Below are 13,558 nucleotides of genomic sequence, written 5' to 3'. Positions count from 1 at the left end.
GGACGCCTCTCTGTCTCACTCTAGACTCAGCCCTTTCTTGTTGTGTGTGCAGCTTTGGGTCACCTTTTTCACTGCTGTGTAACAACCATGAGTAAGGATATACCACTCTTCATTTATGCACCGCATGGGTGGGTATTTGGGCTGTCTCTCGTTGTGATGTTTTCAAGGCTGACAGGAGTATTGTTCGACTTGTGCATAGATTCTATGGGGTATATAGCAAAGAGTATGTTCAAAAAGTGATATTTTAAATTCCCTCTGGATAGTCAATGAGAAAACATGCCCATCCGACACAAACATGACTTTATTGTAAATCTTAGTATTTTAGACATGATGGGAAACAGTGTTCACTTTAATATCTGTAATTTCTAGACACACACACACAATACCTAAAAGGGCGGTCAGGTGCTTTTGTAGTCAAGATTAGTATGCAGGACACAGTACAACCTTGACCCAGCTGTCCTTCTTCCCCCATATCCTTCAGTTTCGCGGGTCTTTCCAAGGGAAATAAAAGTGAATCACGCAAGATCCTCTTAAATTGATTTCATCAGAGGCAGGTATGTCTTCAGGACTTTTGTTTCCAGGGGCCCTGCTCTGGTGAAGAGCATATGAATTATGAGCTGTATAGAGCTGAGGCTATGCCAGTGTCGGGTGAGGTTGTTGAACGTATATAGTGTGCTCCTCCTCTCTGAATTACTTGACACACAGATCCAAGGGATTTACATCCAAGGGATGTATCTAATATTTCCTTCACATGCTCTGTGATGGAGTTTGCTGGTCAAAACATCATTAATTTGTTTATTGGTCCATTTGAGATTTGCTATCTAAGTCTTTGAGATATTCCAAGTTCTCCATTAGCTTTTGTGGCAAGCATTAGTAAAAGAGGAAAATTGTATTTCAGTAGTAATTTAATCATTAAAATGACCAACTCTTCAGCTTTCATGGTTATCATCAGTAGTTTTAGGAGAATTCTACTATAATTGGTTTGGTTCAGTGAAATAACTGTATGATTCGTATGATGGTAACTTTTAGTTTAAGTAGAATTTTTCTTCTTTTGGTGAGCTGAATGGTCTTAAAAGGTGTGTACTTTGGGACACACAACTGTGATTAATCGGAATTTCACTTTATGGAAATGCTAGTTATATAATAAAGAAGTATCTTTCCAGCATGCTTCAAAAAACTGAACAGAACAAACTAGCAAGGAAATATGGGAAATTTGACTTAATTGTAAAAGGCATTTTAAATTAGAACAACGGATCTAAAATGGCTCTTACATTTGTACTTATTTGCATATATTACCATTCAGTCAGACATAAAATTGGGAAATTTTTGGTTACACTAATATTTGAACATAGTTACATCACATAGTTTTAAAAAGCTGAGTTTATAACAGTGAAATGTGCTCCCCTTTAAATCTTAAATCTATTAAAGCTTTATACAAGTTTCTTTATATAACTTTGGTTTTCAAACAAGGCAACAATTCCAGATAAGGAATAAAATCATTTATTCTTCACACTGGGTCTTCATTAAAGCTCATCTGATCTTTCGCTTCAATTTTTTAGAGTTTGATTCACATCTCACAAAGGTTTTCTCCTGGGTTGGGTGAAGTTGTAGATCATTCATGTTTTCTGAGCAAAAGGTCATTCTGCATAGAAAACATCAAGCAAACATAGCACTAAGTTTTGGATGGAGCTTATTGAAGTGTTTCATCCTTTGTCAGATACCCAATTTGACATGCTGTTTAGTAACACATGCTATTTAAAAAAAAAATTAGATCCTTATGACTGCAAATATTTTCATAACTTCAGAGAAAAACAAAGCCCAGGTCAGTGAAAGCAATCAGTGTAAGGCTTCCCGGAGCTCTGTGTGGTGTGATTTCAGTTCTGTAAGAACTGAAAGTCCTTGGGGCAGCCCTGCTTTGTTCTCCTTTATACAGCTCATCAAAGGTTTGAGGGTAACAATGGTTTCTTTCACTACATTACCCTGTCTCCAAGGCAAACATTAGCACTTTCTTCAACTGTTCCTCACAGGCAGGCTTCGTGCCCAGCCTTCCTTTTTTGGACACACTCCAGTTTGTCAATGCCCTTCTTAAAGGTCCCTGGGTATGAGGCCACTGTCATCAGCATCTGCCTGGCTCAGCCCTATAAGCCCCACCCTTTCCTCTTATCTGGTCCTCCAGCCACAGAGGATATCACTAAGTGCTTTGGGTCTCTCTTGGAGACCAACGGCTGACAACTTTGACCACTGGTTTGGCCTGAGATGCTATTTTGTGTTACTAACTTCAATTGCATCTATCTGAAAGAAAAAAAAAAAAAAAAAAAGCAATAGTCACAGAGAATTGTAGTTTATAGCTTCTTTTTTTTTTGAACTGCATCTAAGGTCAAGTCTTTACTAAATCAAACTTTTTAAATTAAAAATTATTGTGAGTAATTATGAATGCATTCTTTAAAAATTCAGACAATAAAGAAATATATAAGGTTGAATATTAAAGACCCTCTTCTCCATCACCTTTCACTAATATCACTCCCCTCCCTGCTTTCATGATTTGCTTTCTGTCTTTCTGGACCTCTTTCTATGTATTTACACATACACGGATGTTCATATACAAACATCACATTTGTTGTATTTTTCTGAAAAAATTTCTTGTCATCAAATAATGTACTTGGAGAACTGTTCACATCAGTACATACAAATCTATTTCATTCTCGGCTGGACCTAGAGATTATCATACTAAGTGAAGTAAGTCGGACAGAGAAAGGCAAATATCATATGGTATCACTTATATGTGATCTAAAAAAAAGTGATACGAATAAACTTATTTACAAAACAGAAAGAGACTCACAGACATAGAAAACAAACTTATGGTTACCAAGGGGAGAAGTGGGGGGAGGGATAAATGGGGAATTTGCAGTTAACAGATACATACTACTATCTATAAAGTAGATAAACAGCAAGGACATACTGTATAGCACAGAGAACTATATTCAATACTTTGTAATAACCTACAATGGAAAAGAATCTGAAAAAGAATATACATATATACTGAATCACTTTGCTGTACACCTGAAACACTATAAAGCAACTATATTTCAAAAAAATCTATTTCAGTCTTTTTCACCTGCTGCATAACCTTCCAGTGTATGGATGTATGACAATGCATTTAGCCATTTTCCTGTTAATGGAGATTGGGATTTTTCCCCAATGGTTTAGTATTTACAAATAGTACTGCAATAGACATTTTTGTACATAGATATCCTTTGTGGATATTTTGAGTATTTCTCCGGGATAGGCACCTAGCATAAAATTCTGGGTCAAGAGTATGCATATGTCAAATTTTGATAATATAAATTCTATGAGACCAAGGGCTTTGTCCACTCTGTTCACTGCTGTATACACAGCAGTGTCTAGCATAAGATATGTGCTCACTAAATGTTAGTTGTTGAGTGAAATTCCCCTACAGAAGCTCTGTAATTTGTACTCCCACGAATAATGTATGAAAATGCCCATCTCTCCACACCTGTACCAGCTCTAGATGTTATCTGTCTTTGAATTCCTGCCAAACTAGTGGGTGACCAGTGATAATTTCATTGATTTTTGTTTTGCATTTATATGATTACTGTGGCAATCAAACATCCCATTTTGTTTAGCCAATCACTTTTCACTTCTTGCTACAGGACGAATATTCTCTGCTCTGCTCTTCACCCCACAACAGTCCCTCTCATCCCTGACTTTGTGCTTTGGGGGAAGAAAATCACCTCTCATTGAATTCCTTCCGTGGAGGCACAGAGCAAGTTATTTAACCTTTTTTTTTTTCTTGTAGTTAGCAAAGAGATTGAGAATGAGGTTTAATATCTGCATCCCAGCTCTGGGATTTCAGATGGTAGAAGGTACTCAAAAATTGGTAGTTATTAGTCTCATGAGATACATATTATAATTCCTATTTGTTACTAGAGAACTGAGTCTCAGAGAGGTGCAGCTATTGTCTGAGCCTCCATAGGTGGAAGCAGTGAAATCAAAATTCGACTTTGGGACTAGCTGATGCAGAAGTCATTGGATTCTGCCTGTATATGATTTGTTCACTGCCTATCTCTCCGGGAATGCCTCTTGGCCTCTCCAAAGCCTGTTGCAGCACTGACCGAACAGCACCAACCTGAACTGATGTCTTTCTTCTTAGACTTCCTATAGACCATGCAGTACTAGACTCTTACTGTTCAAAGTGCAATCCATGGACCAGCAGCATCAGAAGCACCTGGGAGCTTGTTAGAAATGTAGAATCCCAGGCTCCATCTCTACCTACCAAAGCAGAACCTACATTTTAACATGATTCCCAGATGATCTGTGTGCATATTAAAGTTTGAGAAGCCCTGGGATGGAGCATATCATTAGTAAAATTAATGCATCTTGTTTTCCTAATTAGGTCCTTGAGTTTCTTTCTGCCAAAAGCTACAACTCAGATTTTTTTGGTACCCCGCCCCCGCCGATGGTGTTGGGTACTGCAAAGACCCATAGGGCTCACTGAGTTAAAAACTTAAAAAACTATAGGTCCCAGACTCCCTCCCCCTTTTTCATGATGTCCCTCCTGCAGCCGTGAGGAAAGGTGTGATGTACATATATATTAACTTCCAGCTCTGCAACTCTGCTAGATTAGACCAGAGAAGGTCAGATTAATGGGACCAAGACTAATGGGGGGGAGGAGCTGTTGGAAGCTGTGCTCTGGCAACAAACGGGTAATGAGTCAAACAAACCAGGTCAGATCTGGGTTCAGACAGTTATGAGCAATGTCCCTAAGCTGTGTAACTCCTTGAGCCTCAGATTCCTAATCTGCACAGCAATACTACCCATTTCAGAAGGTCACTGGGACGCTTCCATGAGATGAATGCTCTAGAGCACCTCATTCAAGCCCATGGTGCAGCAGGAGCTCTGTAAGCAGCACTCCTGTCCCTCTCCTCTTTCCTTCCTCAGAGCCATGTGGTAAGCACCAGGGGAGAAGGTAGTGCTGTGTTTTATACTACCTTTCAGGTCAAGTCACCTAGAATTGCCATGGCAAGCAACCACTAAGACTGAGCAATTACTCTTCAGCTGAGAGAATCTGGGGACGGGTGGTGCTCAGTTGAGCTCTTCTAAAGGGCCAAAAAGTCATGCAAGAATAGCTAAGTGTATAAGAGGAGAGAAGCAGTTTAATTTTCTCAAATTGATCATGCGGAGAAATCTGTTGGCAGACTGCAGAGTATGCTCTTAGTAATTGCCAGGATTTTGTATCCCAGGGAGATAAAAACTCAGAGTGTGGTTGTGTAAGGGACTTGGGGCATAAATCAGCCACAGGCCGCTCCTAGCAGTGAGACCTGAGGGGTGAGGGAAGAGAGTAGTTCAGAGGTGAGAGGCATGCTGTTCTCCAACTCTGCTGACAGCAAGCCAAAGAGAGCAATAGGCTGGCCAACAAAGGGCAGTCGGAGAGGAGAGACAAGTTTCCTAAATACAGTGGGGAGGAGATAGGAAAAGGTCTGGGGAAGGACAGGATTCTCCTTTTAGGGGAACTGCAGAACCACAGAAAAGCACGTTTGCCATAGTAAAACACATTGGGCATTCTTTTGCTCTGCTGAGAGGCCTGAAGGAGCAGCTGGACATCCTTTCTTTCCTTCACTCCCTGCCCCCAACCCAGCCCCTCCTGTCCCTAGAGACTTTGGGCTGAGGGAGACGTTCAGTCACACAGAGCTGCACCTCCTGACGGTAATCCAGTGGTCTACATCAGAATTTCTTAGGGCTCCCAATGTGTGGTCCTTCACAGACCACAGCCAATCAGAAGCTCTTCAGGTGGCTATTCAGGTGGAATTCTGCATAGTCAATAAGTTCCCTAGTGATCCCTTGGCGTTCTTAGATGTGAAAGGTGCCACCACAGTGTGAGATTTTGAGATTGTGATTTGTTAAAAGCGTTTCTCTGGGTAAACAACAAAGAAGACATGTCACGTCTAGGTCCTTGCTATTCAAAGTGTGGTCCTTGGACCCGCAGCATTGACATCACCTGGTGAAATTTGAAAAGCACCGGGCTAGTGAGTTGTCCTCAAACTCTGGAGGCAGGTGGCTGTTAACTGTGGGCAGAGGGAAGAGTCTAGACTAGAAATCAGAAGACCTAGGTGCAGATCCTGGTCCTTCCACCTATGGCTTTGTGAACTCAGGATGGTCATTTCATCTTTCTGAGCATCTACATGGCATCGTTAGGAGATAATAATGCCCACTTCATAAGATAAATGCAAATAGTAAACTGTAAAATGCTGACATAGGTAGATGCTTAACAGATGTTAGGAGGAGGTTGAAACAGCACTCACCTTTGCTGTGTTTCTCCCGCTTTGACTCTGATGCTCTTCAGAACAAGGCCCGAGTGAAGGGACTCTCTTCCCCAGGGGATGATGGTTTGGACCGTGTTCCAGACGTTGGACCACACCAGACTGTTTTCCCACTTGAACTTGATCATGATCAGCTCACCAATATCCAAATCCAATGTGATAAGAAAGGAATAGGTTTTATTACTAGTAATTCCTTTGTTCCTTGAAGATGCAAAGGAAACCAGACACAGTCAGTTGATTTTTAACAGCAAAGTGATGCTTAGGCACATTCAGGATATGTTAGGTTTGCCTGAATGATTTGGGATGGTCTTTTCTGCTGCATTTCCCAAACTGGTATTGGACAGACTATTAATAGAGACAGGAATAGGTGTGCCAGGATAGAAAGGGTTTTCCTAGACCAATAACATTGGGAAAACCATCTTATTTTCTGTGTTAGCATATTAAAAACGCCCTAAGAGTTCTACGGTAATGAGTCTAGTTAGCTTTGTTTAGCTCAGGCTTCCTAGTTTCCAGATTAACAAGTCGGGAAAACTGCCCTGATGAGGGCAGGGGCTTTGGCAGTGGTCTCTGGGCCATACTGCTCTCTGTAGGTTTGATCAACATATTAGAGCCACACGACAGTCTTCTCTCCAGATCGATGCTTTTGTCCTCCCCACATAAATAGAAACTTCTGTTAAAACAACAAGTATAGCAGTAATAGAAAACCACATATAAAAAGGATGCACCAGTTTGGAGCAAGATTTAAATGCAGATCCTTAGGTATCATTATCAGCTTTCCTCACTAATCTCCAAGACATTAAAATGTCCCAACATTGACAGAACTGCCAGATGCCCTTTCCACTACTTAGAACAATCTCCCGGGGAGAGATTTGGGACAGCGCAGAGTTAACACTGGATTTAGGGTGAGACAGGTGGCTGGAGGATTCCCTTGCTTGGCTCATCGTAGCTCCTCCTGTAGTATGTTGTAAAGCATCGTTTAGGAATCCACCCACCCCACTAGGCTGGGAGCATCCTAAGTTTAGTGTCATCTCTACCTCTAGTGCTGAGCACCAACACATCCTTGCTGAGCGACTGAATCAGTGTGATGATCAGAGGTTCAAAGCTGCGGGCAATTCTCAGAAAGCTGAGGACTGTCCCTGGAGTGGGTGAAAGCTAGTGTCACTTCCCAAGGAGAGCCCAGGCTGAGGGTCAAGATGCTGAGAAAAAGCAGCCAGCAGGCCTTTTCTGGCCAGTGAAGGTACGGAGCCTCTGCAGGAGACGTTGAGGCCACTGCCCATGTTGTGAGCAGGTGTGCAGCCGGGCAAAGGACAGATGGGGAGGGCTGGCAGTGCAGGCTGACTGAATGGAAAATTTGTGCCACGTTGAATGATACCAGTGTTATTTCTGGGTTATGTTTTTCAGAACTCACTGGAAAGGCGCTCAGGGCCTTCCTGGGGACACCTGCTCCAGCCATCACCACTCCTCTCTGCTGGGATCTACTTCCTGTACTGCAGACATGGATGGCCACCTCTGGCCTCCCTCTCCATTCCAGTCCCTGTTGCACTGGGCCCATCACAAACACAGGTAGCAGCAGCATAAAGTAATCGTTGGGACTGGGTGAGGCTGCGGAGGGATGACGAGGTGCTGAGTGTGAGTGGCTGTCCCATCTGACAGGGTGTTTGGGGCAGTCATAATGGGCTGAGAAAAGTAAGTTGTGTCTGGCCTGACCCTTGAAAAGCAGGGTCCATCCAGACCCTGTGAGAAAATTCAGCCTCTCATCACCACGGATGGGGCTGTACCTCATACTCACAGAGTGATGGGGATTTTCTGCATTTCCTCTTTTGTTCCGAGGAGTGACATGGCAAAAGTTGGTTCTGCTGGTTTCTCAATTTCGTTGCTGAACTGAATCTTCAACTGGTAATGATAAACTAGAGGGGAATAGGGTGGAGAGCGAGAGAGAAAGATCATTTAAGCAGAAAATTTTAAAATAAAAAATGTTGTATTTTTAAAATTTAAAAAGCAGAGGGAAAAGTATGGATGAATAGATACCCCCCTTTTTTTTTCTGGGTGGTAGAATTATGAATGCTTTTTATTTTCCTCTTTTTCCTTCTCTGAATTTCCTAAATGTCTAAGAGGACTTCTGTTTGTATTGGGTTGGCCAAAAAGTTCGTTCTGGTAGTGAATACGTTGTTCAATAAAGTTCTTGGTGAAAATGAAAAAAGTGTCTTTTATTTTTACTTAAAACTGAATGAACTTTTTGGCCAACCCAATAATATAATAAATATTATCCAACAAAAGAAGGCAGAATAGGAGTACAATATATTTGGCATTCTCGTCGATTTCCAGATGAATTCTGTTGGACTATTCCATGTATTTGGCAAGGGTCCCCTTTCACAAATCAAAGGATATATTGCCTTTTAGGCAGCTGACAAAAGCAAGAGAACACACTGTCATTTTTACTTTTGCCTCTGTTTGATGGTGTCAGTTTTGGGGTGAGACAGAGCTCCAGCTAAGAAATATGCCCTAATGACCACACCTTTGTGTTCTGGGGCAGTTCCTGGGAACTAGCTCTGTGGGGTTCAACAAGCACATTTTCCAATGGAAATAAGACAACTAGTTCTAGTTCCTGGGCCTAAAATTCTTCTATCTTATCAAGTGTCCAGAATGTCCTTCTACTGGGTTGTTTGGAAGAGGGAAATTTCTTCTTCTTTACCCAAATACAGTCTATATTTAATTAATAAAAGCAAACTGCTTTCTATAGGACAGGTGTTGTTAAACAATTTACATTGCATCGTCTCATTTACTTATCATAACTACCCTATGAGGAGGGTATTCTTATTATCAGCCCCATTTTAGAAAGAAGAAAACCGGGGCCAGAGAGGTGGAGTGACCTGCTCAGGGTCACACAGCAGCCTGTGCTCTTGGCCTGGACCCATCGCCTTGATTAGCTTGCATTGTTACACCAACCAGCTGTGGAGCTGTTTTCAAAATTACCCCACCTCATTCCCACATGACTGATGGCTGCTTAGACTTCTTTTCCCTGCTGTCTCCATTTTCTCTAAGTACTTGTAGCACTTGAGCTCCAAGACTGCAAACAGGTTTAATATGGCATGTCAACTGGATTGGTAGGACTGCCTGGGGCCCCATGTCGAGATGGGCTCTGAGACCATGTCTAGGCTTTTGGGAGGATTGGTGTCTGCCTTGGGGGAAGGATAGGGGATATACGATATACTTGTTGTGTATTTGCTTTTCCTGTTCTAGATAATGATTAACCCACTAATCCTGATACAGTGCGTGCACATAGTAGGTGCTTAATAAACATTTGTGGGGTGAAGAACTGACATTTTGCTTGGGAGTATCAGAATGTGCATGAACATTTAGCAAGATGGAAATCACCTCTGAGAATTCAAGATCTGAGTTTCAAGCTTTGTTGTAGAATTCCTCCTGGAAAGGATAGATTATGGAACTAGCCACTTGATTATCCATCCCATGCACCCAACCTGTGGAAATTCACCATCCTCATGAATCAGTCTACTTACTCCCAAATCATGCATTTCCGCTGGAGGTTGGTAGCTACACACAAACCTGGTAGCAGCTGTGGCTAATGGTGTGTTGCCAACACCTCAGCTGCAGGTCCTGGTGTGCCTGTAATTGCTGGGTTTCTGGGTTATTTACACAACCCTACCCTTTGGCATAAACCAATCTTCCCATTTGGGTTTTGCAGTGGATTGCCTGCAGTGGATTGCCTCCAGTGCCCTGAATAATAGGTGCTCGAATTCTCCAGGCTTTGGGTGAGAAATAAGAGAAGGGCTATGGGCCCAAGTCCCAGGAAGGGTCCCTAAACCCTTGGGTGGCAGCGGTGGAGGCAGGGACTCTGGCCTATCATCCCAGAAGCCTCTGGAGAGGTCTTATACTATTTGGGGTCTGTCTAGGGAACTCTGTAACAGGTGAACAGTGTTACAAGTTGAACTGAGGCAAAAAGGAAAGATACAGGCTGTAGGCACTGGGGATGGGGTGGGGGCAGGATGTGGACAGGATGACGTGAGAGAACTGGCCTTGGGTTAACCCCCAAACAAGCAGGCAGGGCATCTCCCAGAGTATGCAAGGAACACTCATAGCAACCAGTTTAATATGTAGTAACTGGAAATCTACTGATACCCAGCCCAGTGCCGAAAGCCGTTGGGGATAGATGAGTAAAAGAATGTAATTAGCAGTATGCATGGTAATAACATAGGCTAACATTTATTTTGTTTACCTGTGCCAGGCACTTTGTATTTATTATCTCATTTAATCCTTACAACAGCTGGTACTATTATTTCATTTTAGAGAAGAGGAAACTGAAGCACAGAAAGGTTAAGCAACTTTTCCAGTATCACACAGCTAGTAAGTAGCATAACTGGGACGTAAGTCCAGGCCACCTGGCTCCAGAACTTGAAGTTTTAAATGTTTATAGCCAGGACCAATAGCTTTATATACCCTAAGGAAAAAGTCGAAGTGCGGAAAGAGATTAAAGTTCAAAAATGTCATAACAGAATTATTTAATTAAAAATAAATAAAAAACACCCTAAATATTCACCAATAGAGAGGAATGACTATGGACTAATAATGACAATTATGATAATTACCATTTAGCTCTCTATTATGTCCCAGATACTGAACTACTGTTTCTCAAAATTATCTTATTTCTTTTACTACAACTTTGTAAGATGCCTATTTTAACCTCCCTTTGCGTCATTTTACAAATGAAGAAGCTGCGGCTCAGGAAATTTAAGTAACTTGTCCATTGTCATGCAGCTAAGAACTGGTGAAGCTGCAATTAGATGTTAGTCTGCTGACTCTGAGTTCATGTTCCCAACCATGTGATTTACTCTTATGAAGTGATTAAAAGATATTTTTGGAATGGTTTCAATGCTTATGAAAAAGTGGAAAAAAACCCCAAACAACCATCAGGTACAAATTGTACATCTAACATGAGAATAATTCTAATAAAACAGCATGCAGAGTAGGAGGGAGATTCACAAAAGTATTAAGTGACTGTCTCTGGAGAGGGGAGAGAGGTAATTTTTATTCTCTTCTTTATGCTTTTCTGCAAGTTCCACATTTTCTACAATAAGCATGTATTCTAATTAGACTCTTATTGGAAAAAGAAAAGTTTTTAAAAGTATTAAGAAAGAAAACAGCACTAGAAGCTGTGGTCCTGGCCTTAGAGGAGCTTGCAGCTGGGAAGCAGAGCTGTGACCCTTGTCACCTTCTGCCTAGTCTCACGGGCATCCATGTCCATGGATCTTCTCTCCCTGAGGGCAGCCTTGGGGTCATATTAACGCTTGTATCTCCACAAGTCACGGCACACATCAGGCATCTAAGGAGTGCTTCTGAGGCTTTTTGTGTGAACACAAGGCAGGACACAGTTGCCTTAAAGAGCCTAATTGTGAATAGGAATAATAAAAAAATTGCTTTCATTTGTTGAGATACTACTACGCATCAGGCTACATACTAAGTGCTTTACAGACATTACTTTTGTCCTCGTAACAAGACAAAATAAAGATAACATGTGGTGAGACTCCATTTTCTACACCTACCCCTACTATCCCCATCCAGCTCTGAACCCCAGGAAGTGACCCAACGGCCTCATCTCCTGGCTGCCTTGCAGGATGGTTTCTGGTTGCGACTGACCCACTGGGGAGGCACCCGCAGGAGATCAGGGCACAGAAGAGAGAGGTCAAGGTGTTTTTTTCTCTGCTCCCTCCTGCTTTGAAGACTGACTGCAGAGGAACTGTGCTCCATGATGAGCTGCTACGAGCAGCCTCTGCTCCACAGCTCCCGTTCTCTTGGGCTGTTCCTTCTCCTTACTTCTCCCAGAGGCTGGTTGTTAGATCTGGGGTGCATCAACAGCCCATGTTGCTTTCCTTAATATCACCCACCCTCTCTAAGGAGTGCTGCCTGTTCTCTTTAGTTGATCCAGGTGAGTGGAGTCCTGTTTTCTGCTGAGACCTAGACAGATAGGGTGTCAGTGATCCTGGTAAATTACAGATAAGGAAGCAGAGATTTGGAGAGGGGTGCAAGGTGACCCAGATAGTTAGAAGTGGAGAAGACTTTTTTTTTTAACATCTTTATTGGAGTAAAATTGCTTTACAATGGTGTGTTAGTTTCTGCTGTATAACAAAGTCATTCAGCTCTACATATACATATAGCCCCATATCCCCTCCCTCTTGCGTCTCCATCCCACCCCTCTAGGTGGTCACAAAGCAGCCAGCTGATCTCCCTGTGCTATGCGGCTGCTTCCCACTAGCTATCTGTTTTACATTTAGTGTGTATATATATCAATGCTACTCTCTCACTTCGGTGGAGCAGACTTTGAACACAGGTGTCTGGTCTGATTCCAAAAGACCCTTCCCACTGTGTCCTGGGGTTCCAGTTCTAGCAAGCTGAAGCTGCCTTTGAAAGCAAAGAGCAAACAGCCCCTGAAGAAAAGCCACAGTCTAAACCTGCCTCCGATAAAGCCACCGAGACAGAGTGCCTGCCAGCTCTGACCCACTGACATCCATCCTGGGCTATCACTGCTGCAGATTCCTGCCTGCTGCCTGTCTGCTGAATGTCCAGCCTCCGAGCTGGGATAAATGTTTCACGTCCCTGCACTGGAGATGGGTTTTTGTCTTCCTTTGCTCTTAAACTATGAGTAGGAAGAGACAGATTTCCACATCTGAGATGCCATGGTTCTACAATTCTGGGGGAAGGGGTTGGCTTTGATGATTGTGAAGGTCCCTTTAGCGCTCACATCCTATGGATGAGAATTACCTGTGTCCTGCAGTGTCTCCCTGGGGTGGGACCTGTGCAGGAGGTCAGAACCTCCAAAGGTCTGTAAGCCGTGAGCGGCCTGAGTGAGGCGGGCTGTGGAGGGCACAGCTGTGCAGGAATGCGGGCACCTGTGTCTGCACAAGTGTGATGGTCAAACCCATCACACATTGATAGCACAAGGAATCCCTTTTAACCTGCACTAGGAAAGCCACTTTTGGGGAGAAATCTTGAAATTAATTTTTTAAAATACATAAGAGACTTTCATGTTCAGATCTAATTATTTGTTCTTATTTTGGATTTTGTAAGTGTTTTTCCTTAAAAAAAGAAAAAAGACAATTTGCTTCTTTTTCCTCCCCCCACCCCCCAGGACAATGATGCTGTTACAAAGATGAAGGAAAAAAGGGTGAATAATTTTTCTCACTTTACCTTATGGCATGTTTAATAAG

General features: G+C 42.5%; 1 protein-coding gene across 2 annotated transcripts in view; it reads right to left on the bottom strand.

The window, feature by feature from the left end:
• Positions 1-289: 289 nt before the first annotated feature.
• Positions 290-13,558, bottom strand: part of LIPC (lipase C, hepatic type) — a 174,744-nt gene continuing 161,475 nt past the window's right edge. For both annotated transcript variants that reach the window (XM_067748251.1, XM_067748243.1), the window contains 3 exons: positions 8,128-8,245; positions 6,321-6,539; positions 290-1,642 (listed from right to left, as the gene is read on the bottom strand). In XM_067748251.1, the coding sequence (XP_067604352.1) occupies positions 1,531-1,642; positions 6,321-6,539; positions 8,128-8,245 (449 nt within the window). In that variant the 3' untranslated portion in view covers positions 290-1,530. The remainder of the gene's footprint in view (positions 1,643-6,320; positions 6,540-8,127; positions 8,246-13,558) is intronic.

The sequence above is a fragment of the Pseudorca crassidens genome, chromosome 1 (assembly GCF_039906515.1).
Source record: "Pseudorca crassidens isolate mPseCra1 chromosome 1, mPseCra1.hap1, whole genome shotgun sequence".
Taxonomy (NCBI): Eukaryota; Metazoa; Chordata; class Mammalia; order Artiodactyla; family Delphinidae; genus Pseudorca; species Pseudorca crassidens.
This window is presented reverse-complemented; position numbering and strand designations above follow the sequence as displayed.